Source organism: Heteronotia binoei, chromosome 1 (assembly GCF_032191835.1).
Source record: "Heteronotia binoei isolate CCM8104 ecotype False Entrance Well chromosome 1, APGP_CSIRO_Hbin_v1, whole genome shotgun sequence".
In the NCBI taxonomy this organism is placed as follows: Eukaryota; Metazoa; Chordata; class Lepidosauria; order Squamata; family Gekkonidae; genus Heteronotia; species Heteronotia binoei.
In genome coordinates this window covers 223,513,268-223,531,143 of record NC_083223.1, presented here as the reverse complement: position 1 = coordinate 223,531,143, position 17,876 = coordinate 223,513,268, and the positions used below count along the sequence as shown (strand labels likewise).

Here is a 17,876-nt window from a genome sequence, read left to right as displayed (position 1 = left end):
GATCTATCACAGCATTCCCAAAGGTAAAAGGATTTTCATCTTTGGAGTATCAATGGACTGCAGCTGGGTGGAGGTGAAGGCAAGAAAGTTACACTCCACTGGTGAAAATCCTTCCATCCACAGAAACGCTTTGGCGGATCCAAACCATCACTTCTCCAGGTTTTGTTTTTTTCAAAAACAAGCTTATATTTTCTAATTTGGGATTTTTCTGCAAACTTAGGAGCTCTGCTGGGTATGTAGAACAATCACACCAATTCATATCTGGACCCATTTTTTTATCTACACACTGAGGGCCAGGTTCAGAAAGGATAAAACACTGCTGCTTACAATTTACTTTCATTTGGTTTTTGAAATAAAAAACACTACAAACATGGTTTATTAAATGAGTCCACAGCCTTTCTGAAAGAATGAGAAAACTGCAAGTACTTTATATTGGGCAAGACAACACGGAGATTGCACTTTTTTTCTTCTATGTGACTGTCAGTGCAGCACTCTTCCTGCTTACGTAGTGCTTGACCATAATTGCCTGCTGGGTATTCAACCCACAAAGCTGAATGCATATAGAATTCAAACATGCATCTCCAGGTAACACGGCAACAAGAAACAGCTTAGTCCTGTCCCTGCAGCAGTAATTCCCAATTAAAGCAGATGCTAGAAATGTTTTTCATTAGTCCCATCAGATAAGATGGTTGCTTTTGAACAAATACAGATGATACACATCTGAGACTGTCTACATTGGACTGTTTGGAAGCTTCCTCCAGCACACAATGTCACTTCTTGTTATCCTGATAAGAGTGGGCTGCAAGGTGTGCATTAGCACTACATTGTACTGTGTTTGCACTGGTTCCTTATAACCTTGAATGCACAGTTCAGGTGCTGAATTTGGCCTATAAAGTCAAGCTGTTACGGGAAATGCTTATGTCTCCTTTTTTTTGTTGTTCAGTCGCACAGTCGAGTCGGACTCTTTGCAACCCCATGGACAAAGTAACACCAGGCCCTCCTATCTTCCACCATCCTCCGAAGTCTGCTCAAATTTGTGTTTGTTACATCAGTAACACTGTCCAGCCATCTCATCTTTTGCTGTCCCCTTCTTCTTTTGCCTTCTGTCTTTCCTAGCATCAGGATCTTCTCCAGTGAGTGCTCCCTTCTCATTTGGTGGCCAAAGTATTTGAGCTTCAGCTTCAGCATCTGACTTTCCAGTGAACAGTCTGGGTTGATTTCCCTTAGGACTGACTGATTTGATCTTCTTGCAGTCCAAGAGACTCTCAAAAGTCTTCTCCAGCACCACATCTCAAAAGCATCTATTCTTCTGCACTCGGCTTTCTTTATGGTCCAGCTGTCACAGCCATACATTACTACTGGGAATACCATCGCTTTGACTATATGGACTTTTGTTGGCAGGGTGATGTCTCTACTTTTTATTATACTGTCCAGGTTCGCCATAGCTGTCTTCCCAAGGAGCAAACGTCTTTTAATTTCATGGCTACAGTCACCATCTGCAGTGAACTTGGATCCCAGAAATGTGAAATCTGTCACTACTTCCATGTCTTCCCCTTCTATTTGCCAAGGTGTCTCCTTTTAGAATGGGGAAATTAGCAATATGGAGACAAGGTAGAGCAAAGGATCTTTTCTTCAATAATCTTTTCAAGCAAGAATACTCCAGGCAAATAGATTTTATGTTTACTTAAAATAAGTAAAAAGAATACGTTCACACACAAATACACAATACAGGCAATCAAGAAGCTAGAAAGGGTAGAGGTTATCGATAGAGAAATGTAGAGAGTTATATCACCTGATCCGGAAGAGGAGATGTCTGTTCAGCAGGAAAATCGAGAAGGGCAAGCACGACCAGCGTAGCAAGCCCTATAGACCCAATTACAGGAGTAACGGGGGGGACGGGGGGACAGACTGCAAATGGTGCCGTACAGAATACACACTGAAATGAACTGGTATTCACCCAGTTCATATAGAGTTCTGAGGGGTGGAGGACCATCTGGTGGCTATAGAGTCCTTAATGGCCTGGTGATGGTCTTCCTGAAAGGAATCATAGTTGAGAATAATAGATATGTCCACTAAACGGGTGGACCAGGGTGTAACTAGATGGTTTAGTACCAGTTTGGGTTTGACACTCAGAAAAGAACTCAGTATGGTAAACAAAAACAGGAAAGGCTTATCATAGGGATGAATTAAATTTAGGCTGCTAGGCGGGAGACTTAAGGCCAGGACCTCCAAGGTAGCCTTCTCGGAAGTACTACCTGTTCCACGTGCAGGGCAGGAGAGACAGGCACAAATTAGAAGTCTCAATGTGTGGATGAGACGATGGTGTGAGGAAGGGTTTAAGTTTGTTAGGCACTGGGATGCTTTCTGGAACAAGCAGGAGCTGTACAAAAGAGACCGTCTCCACTTGTCCCCGGATGGAACCAGGCTGCTGGTGCTTAAAATCAAAAAGGTGGCAGAGCAATTTTTAAACTAAATCTTGGGGGAAAGCCGACAGGAGATGAAATGTCTCTGGTTCAGGAGGACTCGTCTCAAAGAGATGAAGGGTTGGCTGCTATTTTTCTACCGGGTAACAGTCCAGAGTTGTCCACTGTGATGGTGACAAACAGTATGGACTGTCTGCCAGAGTCTCGAGGCGGCAGGAGGAAGATGGCGGGCCTAGCTTGCCTGGGAAATTATAGATGTTTGTATGCAAATGCTAGAAGTGTTCAAAGTAAAATTGGTGAATTGGAATATTTAGTGTTGGGAGAAAACATAGACATTGTGGGAATTTCAGAAACTTGGTGGAATGAGGAGAATCAGTGGGACACGGTGATTCCTGGATATAAGTTATATCGGAAGAATAGGGAGGGAAGGGTTGGAGGTGGGGTGGCTCTGTATGTCAGAGAGGATATACGGTCCAGTAAGACTGAGGTCAGAGAATTAGCTTCACTTTTAGAAATGCTTTGGGTTGAAATAGAGGGCCCAAAAGAAAATTTAACTATGGGAGTTTGTTATCGCCCACCAAATGAAAAGAGAGAGGACGATTATAATATGATGGAAGGCTTAAAGATAGCGGCTAAACGTAAAAACTGTGTTATAATAGGTGATTTTAACAACCCGTAGATTGAGTGGGTCAGTATGTGTTCTGGTCGAGAGAAAGAGATTGAGTTTCTTGATGCTCTCAATGACTGTGCTATGGAGCAGATGGTCTCAGAACCTACCAGGGGTGGGGCAATCCTGGATTTGGTCCTAAGTAATGCCCAAGACTTGGTGAGAGATGTAAAAGTGATTGCGCCGCATGGGAGCAGTGACCATAATGTTATTGATTTCAACGTTTGTATAAATAGGGAGTTGTCCAAAAAGACCGCCACAACCACGTTTAACTTTAAAAGGGGTAAATTCACTGAGATGAGGAGGAAACTGAAAGGAAAGGTAAATACGGTCAAAACCCTTGGGGAAGCTTGGAGACTATTTAAAACTATCATCCTAGAAGCTCAGATAAAATACATACCACAAGTTAGGAAAGGCACAAACAGGCATAAGAAAAGGCCTGCATGGTTAACAAACAAAGTAATGGAAGCTGTAAAAGGTAAGAAGAACTCCTTTAAGCGGTGGAAAACCAGTCCAAGTGAGATTAGTAAAAGGGAACACAGGCTGTGGCAAATCAAATGCAAGACTGTGATCAGGCAGGCAAAAAGGGACTATGAGGTGCATATTGCAAAAAAACGTAAGGACCAACAACAAAAATTTCTTCAAATATTTAGAAGTAGGAAACCAGCCAGGGAGGCAGTGGGGCCCTTGGATGACCATGGGGTAAAAGGATTACTGAAGGAGGATAGGGAAATGGCTGAGAAGCTGAATGAATTTTTTTGCCTCCGTCTTCACTGCGGAAGATGAGAGGAGGTCCTACAACTGATAGACAACTTAAAAACTAATAAGTCACCAGGTCCGGATGGCACACATCCGAGAGTTCTGAAAGAACTCAAAGTTGAACTTGTGGATCTTCTAACAAAAATCTGTAATCTTTCATTGAAATCTGCCTCCGTTCCTGAGGACTGGAAGGTAGCAAATGTCACCCCCATCTTTAAAAAGGGTTCCAGAGGAGATCCGGGAAATTACAGGCCAGTCAGACTTCAACACCGGGAAAGTTGGTAGAAAGCATTATCAAGGACAGAATGAGTAGACACATTGATGAACACGGGTTATTGAGGAAGACTCAGCATGGGTTCTGTAAGGGAAGATCTTGCCTCACTAACCTGTTACAGTTCTTTGAGGGGGTGAACAAACATGTGGACAAAGGAGACCCGATAGATGTTGTTTACCTTGACTTCCAGAAAGCTTTTGATAAAGTTCCTCATCAAAGGCTCCTTAGAAAGCTTGAGAGTCATGGAGTAAAAGGACAGGTCCTCTTGTGGATCAAAAACTAGCTGAGTAATAGGAAGCAGAGAGTGAGTATAAATGGGCAGTCTTCACAGTGGAGGACGGTAAGCAGTGGGGTGCCGCAGGGCTCGGTACTGGGTCCCATGCTCTTTAACTTGTTCATAAATGATTTAGAGTTGGGAGTGAGCAGTGAAGTGGTCAAGTTTGCAGATGACACTAAATTGTTCAGGGTGGTGAGAACCAGAGAGGATTGTGAGGAACTCCAAAGGGATCTGTTGAGGCTGGGTGAGTGGGCGTCAACGTGGCAGATGCGGTTCAATGTGGCCAAATGCAAAGTAATGCACATTGGGGCCAAGAATCCCAGCTACAAATACAAGTTGATGGGATGTGAACTGGCAGAGACTGACCAAGAGAGAGATCTTGGGGTCGTGGTAGATAACTCACTGAAAATGTGAAGACAGTGTGCGTTTGCAATAAAAAAGGCCAACGCCATGCTGGGAATTATTAGGAAGGGAATTGAAAACAAATCAGCCAGTATCATAATGCCCCTGTATAAATCGATGGTGCGGTCTCATTTGGAGTACTGTGTGCAGTTCTGGTCGCCGCACCTCAAAAAGGATATTATAGCATTGGAGAAAGTCCAGAAAAGGGCAACTAGAATGATTAAAGGGCTGGAACACTTTCCCTATGAAGAAAGGTTGAAACGCTTGGGACTCTTTAGCTTGGAGAAACGTCCACTGCGGGGTGACATGATAGAGGTTTACAAGATAATGCATGGTATGGAGAAAGTAGAGAAAGAAGTACTTTTCTCCCTTTCTCACAATACAAGAACTCGTGGGCATTTGATGAAATTGCTGAGCAGACAGGTTAAAATGGATAAAAGGAAGTACTTCTTCACCCAAAGGGTGATTAACATGTGGAATTCACTGCCACAGGAGGTGGTGGCGGCCACAAGCATAGCCACCTTCAAGAGGGGTTTAGATAAAAATATGGAGCAGAGGTCCATCAGTGGCTATTAGCCACAGTGTGTGTGTATATATAAAAAATTTTGCCACTGTGTGACACAGAGTGTTGGACTGGATGGGTCATTGGCCTGATCCAACATGGCTTCTCTTATGTTCTTAGCTAGGTGGGAATAATGGGCCGAAGGGAGACGCCATTGATCAGGAGCTGAGGATTAGGGTGTGAGCAATACTTACCGGCAGTCCCCATTGTTATTATTCAGTACGTTTAGGCAGGGAAGAGGGCCATGTATAGAGGGAGCCTTTTGGTGGGACTAGAACAAGCTCTCTGCTCTACTCCATTTTGAATGAAGTATTTCTTGGCCTGTTTCTGGTCAGACTCCATTTTGTATAGCTTAGGGTCCCCTTAGCTCGAGTGGGGTACCTCTTGAGGCAGGCAGCGCCTCCTGGCTACAAAGCTTTGACTTGTTTAGGTTATGAGCTTATGAATGGAACGATGTTTATTTTGTCAACTGCCAAGGTGTTTTAGGTATGTTTGGTCCTATTATAAATCTCTTAATACCTTTAGAGCTCACACTCAAGATACAGCCTTCTCCTTGTCTTGACAGCAATCATTCAAGTGAGCCATTTTAATTTACATGAAGGGGATCCACAGGGCCTTCCAGCAGTGGGGAAATGTCACCCCCACTCCAAGTACTCTCCTCTTGCTTATGCCCTTCACTGCCTTCCTCCCCAACCCTGTTCTCCCCCTCCTCTCAACTCTGCATTTTTAAAAATTTCCCTGTTGAATGGAACTGTGACATTGCAAGGTCATCACTGGCAATTTCTGGAATGTGTGTTTGTTTCACAGGTGATATATATGCAAGCACACACATTGCTTTGCTGGTGTATAGGTGCGGTTAACCCCATTTTTTAAATTTGGGGTTTCTTATTGAACACTAAGTTTGCAAAAAATATCTCCCTTTTATGTATCCGGCCCTATTGGCTTGGATCCAGACCAATGTTTCTACAGGCACAAGGATTTCTTCCCATGTAGTGTAATATTCTCTTCCCCCACCCTGCAACCAAAAAGCCACCAAAATCCTATTTCTAGGAAAATTCATTGTGCGGATTTTCCACTCTGAGACCAAGTTTAGAATTGTAAATTATTAGCATGGACAGAGGCAGTCCACAATCCCCTTCCATTGCAAAATTACTAAAGCCCATTGTTTCTGAAAAGCATCTTATGAACTTTTTATGTGGGTTATTTCTCAGTGGCAAGAATTAAAACTGGGAGAGGACTTGATTGTTACCCATTTACCAAGCAGCAAATAGACAATGTGGAGCAGTGGCCATCTAGTAACATTTCTATCTATGGGATGAGGGCTAGTGGAAAGAGTAAATAGCAGTTACCCCATTCTTTGTGCCTTCTCAGACGTTCAGCCCTTTTCAAGTATATTTTGGCTCTAACTTCTTCAAAGCACAATTCGGAGCCTTCACAATAAAGAAGATTCTTGTCATACATAACTTTCTGCTCATGGGTCGCACTGGACGATGATGTTGGTAAGACTTCAGATTTTGAAATGGAGGTTATATACTGAGGCTGTTCCCTGAGTAGGAAAGTACAGCAATTCATTTACTTATGGCATTGACTAGCCATAGGCACAGCATAAAGGCATCACAATACAAACAACAACAAATGTGTGTGTTTCTGTGTGTGTGTAACTTCTATCCAGTCAACATATATTAAGAACTTAAGGAGAGCCCTACTGGATCATACCAATGGTCCATCTAGTCCAGCATCTAGGGGCCAACCAGTTTCTCTAGGCTGCCAGCAACAGGGCATAGAGGCTGAGGCTTTCCCCCAATACTGCCTCCTGGCTCTGGGATTCAGAGGTTTAGTGCTTCTGAACATGGAAGTTCCCCTCAGTCATCATAGCTAGTAGCCACTGATAGACCTATCCTTCATGATTCTATCTAATTCCATTTTAAAGCTGTTTATTCCTATGGCCATAACAACCTCTGGCAGCAAATTCCACATTTTAATTGCTCTCTGGGTAAAGTAGTATTTCCTTTTGTCTATCCTGAGCCCATCAGCTTTGTTGGATGCCCTCAAGTTCTAATATTTTGAGAGAGGGTGAAAAATTTCCCTTTGTCAACTCTCTCCATAATTTTATAAACTTCTATCATGTTCCTCTTTGGTTGTTTCTTTTCTCTTCAGCCTTTCCTCACAGGAAAGATGCTCCAAGCCCTTAATCATCTTGATTGCTCTCCTCTGTACTTTTTCCAGCTCTGCAATATCCTTACGGACAGTGACCAGAACTGTAGACAGTATTTCAAATGAGGCCACACCGTAGAGCTGTGTAAAGGCATTACAATATTGGCAGATTTATTCGCAATCCCTTCCCTAATAACCTCTAATATCGAGTTTGCCTTTTTCACTGCTGTAGCAAATTGAGTTGACACCTTCATTGAGCTATCTACTACAACCTTAATATCTTTATCTCTCTGTCTCAGCAAGTTCAGACCCCATTAGCCTATATACCTGAAGTTGGGATTTTTTGTCTCAATGTGCATCACCTTACACTTACCAATACTGAACTTCATTTGCCACACTGTCACTCACACACTTAGTTTGTGGAGGTCCTCTTGGAACTCTTCAAGGTCAGCCTTTGTTTTCACCATCTTGAATAATTTGGTGCCATCTGCAAACCTGGCCACATTACTCACCCCAAGTTCCAGATTACTGATGAATAAATTAAAACAGTACCAGCCCCAATGCCAATCTTTGTGGGATCCCAATGCTTACTTCCCTCTATTGTGAGAAATGTCCATTTAGTCCTCCTCTTTGCTTCCAGTCATGCCCATTGTCTCTTCGAGCAGCTGTTATTATTAGCATCTCTTAAGAGGTAGCCCAGGTGCTCTTGTAATGCCAGGGGCCACCTTTCTCCCCACCCTTCCTGCTTGTCTCTGAGCTCAGAGACAGAACCTTTTAACAAGCCAGCTGAGACAAGGCATTTCTCCACATCCTCTATGAGCCTAACAACTTTATCTTTGATTAGTTTCTAATAATTTATCTGGGACAGATGTTAGGCTGACTGGCCTGTAATCTCCTGGTTCCCTCTAGATCCCTTTTTTAAAAATTGGTGTAACATTTGCTATACTCCAGTCTTGATACAGCAACTGAATTTAACAACACCTGTCTACTAACCCATATATGTTGCCTATCTCACATCAGTGTTCCTTAAGAACTCTTGGATGTATGCCATCAGGACCTGGAGACATCCATTTTTAATTTCCTCAGCAAGTCTAGAATGTCATCTTTGGTCACCTCAGTTTGGCTCAGCTCTTCAGACTCCCTTCTTGAAAACAGGAGCTGTGGCATGGGTACTTGCCCCACACTTAACACAGAAGCAAAAAAGTCATTGAGCTTCTCTGCCTATCCCTATCTTGCTTTAGCAATCCCTTTAGCCCTTTCACCCAAAGGCCCCACGGCTTCTCTGTTTGGTGTCCTGATCTGATATATTTTAAAAATACTGGGGGAGGGCAGTTTATAAATCAAATCTATTAATAAAAAATATTATTGTTTGTCGATGCTTTTAGCAACCTGCTCCTCAAAATCTTTTTCCATATTTCTTTTACTAGAGCCTGTGGTCTCCCTTGCTCAATTCACTGGGGCACACCTTCCACTTTTTAAAAGAAGCCTCTTTACTTTTTATAGCTTCCTTGAGTTGTTTTGTTAACTATGCAGGCCTTCCTTTAGACCCAGCAGCTCTTTCTAATCTGTAGAATGCATGCTTATTTGGGCTTCAATCAGTGCGGTTTTAAGACTCTCTTGTGTTTGCCTTTCAGTTTCCTGATTCTCTTCATTTTTGTAAAGTTCCCTCTTTTGAAATCAAATGTTACCATTTTGGACTTTAGGTGTAACTTACCATGGACCTGAATGCTGAAATTAATAGTGTGTGGTCACTGTTCCCAATTGGTGCAACAACCACTCATCAGGTCTTGAGACCTGCTCAGAACCAAGTCCAAGATTACTACCCCATGGGGTGGCTCTGTGACCAACTAACTATTCCAGTGCATAGGCATTTACATTGTCTAGGAATCTCATTTCTATATCATGATGTGAGCACGTTTACCTAGTCAATATGAGGGTAACTGAAGTCTCCCAGTATATCATCATCATCTGCTTTAATCACCTCCTTTATTTCTTTCTCCATCTCAAAATCACCTTCAAGGGTTTATTTAGGTGGGCAATACACCTCCGCTTTTTAAGTAACCCTGAAAGCCTGGTATTTCCACCCATATTGCTTCTGTTTAGGAGCTAATTTCCCTGACATTTTCTAACATTTGATTCAATGCCCTCTTTGATGTATAACACAACGCAATACCAACAGCAACCCTTCCTTCCCAGCCCTCCAAATAGAGCTTATACCCAGGAATGACTGTATCCCATAGATTTTCCTCATTCCACTATATTTCTTAGATAACTACTATATCTAAATTGTCATTAAATCCCAAGCACTTTAGCTTCCCCATCTTGGGTTACAGACTTCTAGCATTGGCATATAGACACGTATAACATGTTTCCCTCTCCAGTAACCCTCACCTCCTCTGCCCCTTATGCCTTATGCCCCTTATGCTGTCACTTTCATTTTATTAAACCTGACAATGAGTTAACAAAGCAACAATCATAAATTAGTCTTTGTAAACTGACACAGAATGGAAGAAGCTTTTGAGAATAGAAATATTTTCATTCACCCATGAAACAGAGCTTGGAAAGTAGCTGTGAGATTGATCTCTTCCTGGAAATACCTGCCACAACATAGCACCATCACAAAAATAGGCTTACTATTTTGGCCTCGGCCAAACTTCTCTCCCACATTCAAGGAACAGGGAGGTATATATAGCCAAAAGTGTTCAGGATTAAAGCAATTTAGTCATGTTAACTAAATGCTCCTGAAGTACATTTTTAAAACAACTACTCACATTTTTTCCAATCCGCCATAAACAGGACACAATTCAGAATTTGCTGGATTCTAGGAAGTAAGATAGGAACTTTAGAACAACACTTTTTTAAAAAATCAGAGTTCAATTTCTAAGCCGGGGACTGGGGGGGGGAGGAGTAAGAGGAACAAGAATTGTTGGAAGATGAATACCAGATATTTAAAATCTAAGCTGAGCTTTGGTTTCAGTCCTGTTACCAATGAGGTGTAAGCCTTTTGGCAAGAGCCAAAGAACTCCTGGTTCTTAACCCAGGGCTCACAGCTTGAGGTCTTGATGGACCACACTCTAATGGGCCCTAAGTCAGGATGTTAGTATACCATTAGGAGGGTTACTGATGTTTCTTTACATTGTATTTTATTTAAATCCTATTGGTATTTTTGTAAGCCACTGTGGGCCCCTAGTAGGATAAGAAATGCCTTAAATACAAGAACAAACATCCATTGCGACTTGTATATCAGTCTGAAACCATATTATTTTATGGCACTGTGTGGCATCACACTATCTAAAGAATGGGTAGGAAACAGGAAGAACAATGAGGAGAAAAGCAAAACAAACTTTAAGCTTGGTGAAAGGATTCAAATTGGCCCATGCATCCAGACTCTATAAACTGAAGGGCCCTTCTGGAAGCGCCCAGAGAGGAAGATATGAGGGGACATCAGTGGCTAGCTGGGCATGAGAAGTGCCTTTGGTCCATGCAGTAGAATCTTTGGATTGGAGACTATAGTTCCATTATACTGGTGGCTATGTGTCTGCAGGCCCCAGGTATGGAACATTACTTTTAAATTTGGGTTTAAATCTTCATTTCTGTAACAAAACTCTCAAAGCAAGTTATTGAAATATCCATGGATCTCTAAGAAAAACAAATTGCACAACCTTCCAAACATTCAAAAAGAAGTCTGGACACAGTGAACAATTAGACACAAGCAGGAATCCACAAGGGAGGAAAAATCCACTTTCCTCTGCTGGTCCCTGTCTTCATCTGACAGCTTGCCTCTTTCCTCCCCCACCCCCACCCCCACGCTTCTGCTGCCTTCTCCTTTCCACTGCCACAACTATTTTGCTCCCTCCAACCCTTCTAAGCCTCATCCCCTCTCCTGCTGGGCCTTGTAGCTCCCGCCTACAGGTAACCAGTGGGTAGGGGGGGCGGACTTGGAGCAAAAAAATGTGCAAGATGCACTTTTTGTTCTAGGCTTCCCTCTACTAAACAGTTGATAGGAAAGGTTTAATAAAAAGTATAAACAAAAAAATTGGTTTTCCATTGCAGTTCCATGAAAGTGAACAAATATCACCTATCAAATCTCTAAAACTGCTATTTCACGGAGGAATAGAAGGAAACCTACCATGTCCTCAGGTTTTTTGTGAACACTGGCTAGGTCATCTTTAGAAGTCATCTGATTGAACTGTTGGGAATTATGTGGCACCAAGACTCCAACTATTTAAAAAAAAATTACCATTAGAAAATTCAAAACGGAATCTGTTCATTGTTACGGGACTTCAAACTGCCAAACCAGAGCTGAATTCTCAATTTGGAGCGGGGGGTGCTGGTCAAAGCAAACCAAACAATGAAAAAGGCTGATATGTGAGTCCTCAGACATCAGAGTAGTGCTGCCACCAGTCCTCTTCTACTATCCAGACAGCCAGAGATGTCTCAGCCCTCCTGGAACTAAGGTCAAGAAAGTCACCCTTGCAGGGTAGGGCACCTTTGAGGCAAGTTTCATAATTACTCTGATGGCTGTAACCAATGAGGAGTAAAGTACTGTATTCAGATTGAAGCCTCCTGGATTCAAGAACTCCACAAATATAATATTTAAGTGATTTATTTAAAATTCTGCAGAAATAATCAAATCAGAGCAGTGAACAGTGAAGATAAAAATAACAAAGGCTAAAAGACTGTCTAAGCACTTTTACAAATAATAGTTCAAGGTTTCAGATATTACTCAACAGCAGACCGAGGTCTTCAAGGTTCCAAGCTTCAAAGTCCAAGACAAGGTTTCCAGTCAGTGAGACCCACCAAATAAGATAGTGCCCAGGCTAATCCAGACACAAGGTCAGTCACAGCAATTGACTGAGGCAGCGGCCTAGGGACTGACGCAACTGGCCAACAACACTGTGGCATGCACCTCCATGGCAACCCCCCTCCCTTTCTCCTGGCCCCAGCAGGCTACAACAGGGAGAAAGATGGAAGGGAAGTCCCTTCCAGGCCAGTCCTTGCCCTTTTTCCCTGCCACAGCTCACCATGGCTGGGAGAAAGGGGGAACCAAACTTGCCAGACGAGCTCAGTTTTGGTGGGACCCTTTTGGCTTTGTTAGGTTCAAGGTTTAGTTCATGGGCCACCCTGAACTTCAAACCAAACTAAATAGGCAGTCATGTTGGTCTGAAGTAGAACAAAACAGGAGTCAATTTCACCTTTAAGACCAACTTAGTTTTATTCAGAACGTAAGCTTTCGTGTGCGTGCACATTTCTTCAGACGAAGAAGTCTGAAGAAGTGTGCATGCACACGAAAGCTTATGTTCTGAATAAAACTAAGTTGGTCTTAAAGGTGCAATTGACTCCTATTTTGTTCAAACTGAACTGCCCTTTTTAGGTTCATGGTCATCTGTAGTCTGGAAGTTCTGGCTCCCACAGTTCAGTCCCAAATGTCACTATTATAATTCTAGCTATGGATAGAACTTGCTGCAGTCCTGCCCACAGAAGACCACTGAAATCAATCTTCTGTTTCAAGATAGGACCACCCAGCTATCAAGCCACTTTCCCCAAAAGGCATCTCAAGGAAGAGCAAATCAAACATATTGCTGAAATCTTGTTTATAAGCAAACATGTTCATGATGGTGGCTTTTAAAATACACTGATAGAATTGGACCCACCTTGACTTGAAATCTGATTCTGGGCTAAGCAACTCTGTAACAACCTAAGTTGAAGAAAAAGTAGTAGTTACTTACATTGAAAATCAAGATGACCCTCAGAAAGTAAACCAGTGTGGTATAATGCTTAGAGCAGGGGTGGCAAATGTGCAGCCCCCGGGCCCGATCTAGCCCCCAGAGGGCTTCTGTCCAGACAGAATGTTGGACTGGATGGGCCATTGGCCTGATCCAACATGACTTCTCTTATGTTCTTATGTATAGCCTCCTGAACATTACACTCAGGTCAGGGGAATTATAAATCACAAAAGGTTGCTAGGCTTCTGTATGTTTATTCTGATTCTAACTAAATGTGAATAAGTCACTATTCAGAAAAAATACATGACAAGCCTGTTGACTCTAGGAAAAAGGAACTGTTCACTTTTATCTCGTGAAATGCTGGCTGAATAATACACTTTCAAAGAAAACCAGAGAAATATTTGTGTCCTTTTTTTGAAGCTATGTGCTTAAGACCACCATAAATGGCAAGAAAGACACTGAGGACAAGAAACTGACAATCTATGCCGAAGTGGTAAAAGACTCTCCAAGCACTGTTTTCTTAAAGATCTACTAGTTAGTTGGCTACACGCACCCCAGTATTTTAAAACTAGGCTACCTGTAATTTTTGCATTCAACTATGTAGATAGGGAGTGGGGGGGAAGAGAGACTGTTTGCTAGGAAACCAGAGTACATAGAAGGCAAAGCTCAGTAGGTGATCAGCTTCTGTATGGAAAAACAACTCTTTCCTGTCATCATAGTCTACAAGGTGAAGCTTCAAAGACCAGACATAGACATACCCATAAAGCTGATGTAGCTTTTCAGCAGGTTGTGCTCCATTGTGAATCCCCTTCTCAATGACAGTGTTTGCATGTGACACATTTCCTTGCATGCCAAGTTGCTGAGCCCATGCAACATACAGATAGGATGACTTGGTACCAATTCCTTGGCTGTACATATAGTCAAAAAATTGACTTGGGTCATCAATTAATGTGGCCTAAAGAAAATATGAATCAATATTAACATATAGCCAAGCAGAGGGGCAGTTTAACACAGCAGTTATTTTCCTTTACCACCTTACCGCAGGCAATACCATCACTGCAAAATAACCTACACTGAGTACCTGGAGAAATCCCTTCAGGTCAAGTTATACCTCTGGTCAGCAACTAGTTTTGTTTTTAACAGGGTTCATAATCTGAATTGAGCACAAGGACACAAGAAGTTACTTAATACTGACTTATCTATTCTGGTTTGTATTGTCTGCTCTAACTGGTAGCACCTCTCCAAGGTCTCAGGAAAAGGTCTTTCATGTTAGCTGATCCTTTTCACTGGAGATGCCAAGTATTGAACCTGGGACATTCAGCACTGAGCCTCAGCACCCTTCCCCCAGTAAAAAACAGGAAAACAGAAGCAAGCAGCTGAGGTGCATGAGAAGAGTTCTTTGAGCCCAAACAAATGCAATCATCTGGACCATCCCACAAAATGGTAAAGAGGGCTTTAGCCATGCATAAAATCTGCAGTAAAATAGGCAATAGCTCTTTGATAGAGGTTCTGTGACTATTTAAAATGTTCACATCCAGCTTTTCCAGCATAAACGTACCTTTGAACGTATGCCTTCCAAGTACCTTATAGAGCGTACAAAAACATCTGCAATCATATACTGAGAATCAGGTAATAACATATGGAAAAGGAGTCATGACTCATGACCTTCCCTCCCACTGGATCCCTCTCATATAACTTGGTTAACAGCAGTCTGCGGAACCACAAAAGGCTAATATCCCTATAGGAGGGTGCTTGATGGAACTTTACCCCCTCCTACTCAGATGTCACAGGTGGTTTTATTTATTTACATTTATATATATTCCACCTTTCTCATTTGGACTCAAGGAGGATTACACAGAGTGAGTTGATACAGTTGAGAAGCTCAGGACATTCAGAAAAACAGAACTGAGCAAAGCATAACTATTAACATGATGCAAAAATTCCCTAGGAAGGGCCTAGTTTCACTAAGCTATGCACAGTAGTACAGACCACAGTTCCTATTAATTTATCAAAGTAACTTTGTGAAATATTTAGTGAGTGTGACTGTACTGCATGCATAGAAAAGCTGTCTTGTATAATTCAGTTCTGTACAGTTTGCAAATAACCAGGAGAGTGGGAGCCTGCCTGACCTCCTCAGGCCAGCCATTTCATAAGGAGGGACCACAACAGCCCATGTTCACTGGTGGTGTTGCAGGAAATCCACTCTTTTGCCTATGCCTCAGTTTACACAGGAATAAACTGGAAGACACATGGGATAGTTGTGGGGCTAGTGAGGGTTTCTCGGTACACATCTGATCCTTCTGCACTTTCTGATTGTCTGAAACACAAAAGAACTAAAAATCATGGCTAAACATTAACTGGCCAAAAGAAAAAGAAAAACTGAGCTTTTAAAAAAGTCATGTAGCACAGGCTAAAATTCTATCCATTTATTCTTCAACCCTGCATACGTACAAATTTCAAGCAGTAGCTGATGAATCTGCTATCATGTTGGTACCTCTTGTCACTCAAAAAGACCTTCATAAGCCGCTCTAACAAACTTGATAGGTTGTTTTGTCTTCCTTCTTCTTTTGAAATCCCTTCTACCCATTGACAGTATCTAAAAACAAAACAATCTGGCTGTTTCCTACTGTAAGTTTAGAGTATAGAATAAAGAATGCAGTTAATCCAAAGCCAAACCTGTCCCAAGGATCAAGTGGATCATCTCCATTGTAGCTCTGTATGTCAGCTTCAAATAATCTGTAAAGCAAAGATAATGTCGTATAATATTTGCACATAACAGCATACATACATGTAATAGAAATGGGGCTAATGAAAGACTACAGATGGCAGATTTTTATACAAACAGAGTGGTTGTTTTGACCATTTATGCCTCACCAAGCTAGGGCATTAGAAAACAGGACCTTAACCACGCTGCTACGCTCATAAACAGGTCTTCAAATCACGGTTGATTTTTTTCATTCCACCTGTTGCAGGAGTTGCAATTTTAACTTGATATTTAAATTTATGTGTCTACTATGTTTCTATTTCATAAGCCACCTTAGGCATTATAGACAAATGGAATATAATATTTAAAACAGATAAATGGCTCATGTGGGGCTCTAATCTGCTTCAGCAACTGAAAGCCTCCTATGGGTCATGTGGGTATTCTGGATTGCTGAGGGCAGGGTCCCAAGCATATTGTGAGAGTTTCATCCTCAGGCCTGTTCATGTCACAAATACATTAGTCTTTATATAGGCTTCTTGAATCGGAGTGTTTTGGTATGTTATTGCACCAAGAAAAGATTTGCTATTAAATTTGTGTGAAGACCATATTAAAGGCCAAAAGAACAAGTCGCAATCTTTTGCTGAAACTAACACTCCCCAGAAGGGAGAGCGACTGAAGGCACAAGAGGGAAAGGAAAGGTCCCCTCTGCAAGCACCAGTCGTTTCCAACTCTGGGGTGACGTTGCTCTCAGGACCATTAAAGCCCTACTTTTTTCTCAGCAAGATTCAATTCACAGACCTCACAAAATCCTTTGCTTCCTGTGACCTTCTTTATACCCAACCCATCACTGCATTAAATACTCCAGTCCAGCTCCTGAGAGCGATTTAGGAAAAGAGGGGTAATACAATAGGGATGGGGGAGGGGGATAGGAAGAAAGGGGCCAGAAACAAAGCTTTATTCTCATCAATCCTGGAAAAGGGACAAGATTAGCGTTGCCAGGGGCTCATGATTCCCATAAATACATATATGCCCGCGGTGCGTTTCTACCTCCTTCTCCTACACATGAGAAGGTAGCAAACAGCGTGTTTCTGAGCATGAACAGAAACTCCTGGGACGGGGTTTCAGGGGCAAGGATGAACCCAGAATCTTTAAACGCTAGGTGGTGGTCAGCTCGCCCTAAAGGGAAAACGTGCTTTGCCTGCCGGCCCCGTAACTCACTGCGCGCGTGCGGAGAAGTCCATGGCAGCCTCAGCAGAAGCAACATCAGCCGCCGTCCCCTCCGCAACGGGCGAAATGCTTTAGAATTCAAATCGTCCCGCGCAGTTGCGTGAGCATCCTGGCTTCTTGGGGACTGGGTAGCGTCACTAGAAGGAAAGCCAATCAGAAGGAAAAACAACAGAGCTCTCGGCCTGTTACATTCATCGGAATAGTGGCGGGTGGGGCATAGAGGTGCACGCAGCCTTCACTTCCGGATTTCATTCAACAGCCGTGTAGTAGCGTGTACTGTGGAAAGGCAGGAGAGCTGCTCCCCATTCCCCCACACCTCCAAAAATCTCTGTGCTAGCCTTGCTGATTGGTTGGCCCCACACATTCAGTTAAGGAGGATAGCTAGAGCACTCATACGTCGTCGAGTGGTGTTTATTGACTCTGCGTAGCAGTAAGAGTTTTTACTGAAAGAGCCAGAATCACTTCCTTTTGACTAATGAATGAGAAAGGAAGATGTAAAGCCAGGAAAAGAAAATAGTTACAATCTTTGTGCTGTTTTCCTGGTTTCTACACAACTTAAAAACTGGTTCCTTTTATAGGAGTTAGTCCGATCGGTACACTGTCGTATTGTTATTTTTACAAGTGACCTATCCCAGAAATTTTTAAGGTCTAGCAGGAAAAACAAGCTGGTAGAACGGATTATGCCACTTCAGGATGCAGGT

The 17,876-nt window shown here is 42.5% G+C and overlaps 1 protein-coding gene across 1 annotated transcript in view; it reads right to left on the bottom strand.

The window, feature by feature from the left end:
• BUB1 (BUB1 mitotic checkpoint serine/threonine kinase) overlaps positions 1-17,308 on the bottom strand; it is a 45,442-nt gene extending 28,134 nt beyond the window's left edge. The window contains exons 1-8 of the mRNA XM_060248326.1: positions 17,167-17,308; positions 15,921-15,980; positions 15,696-15,840; positions 14,003-14,199; positions 13,173-13,216; positions 11,648-11,739; positions 10,290-10,339; positions 6,714-6,910 (exon numbers count right to left, since the gene is read on the bottom strand). Of these exons, the coding sequence (XP_060104309.1) occupies positions 6,714-6,910; positions 10,290-10,339; positions 11,648-11,739; positions 13,173-13,216; positions 14,003-14,199; positions 15,696-15,840; positions 15,921-15,980; positions 17,167-17,189 (808 nt within the window). The 5' untranslated portion in view covers positions 17,190-17,308. The remainder of the gene's footprint in view (positions 1-6,713; positions 6,911-10,289; positions 10,340-11,647; positions 11,740-13,172; positions 13,217-14,002; positions 14,200-15,695; positions 15,841-15,920; positions 15,981-17,166) is intronic.
• Positions 17,309-17,876: the final 568 nt, after the last annotated feature.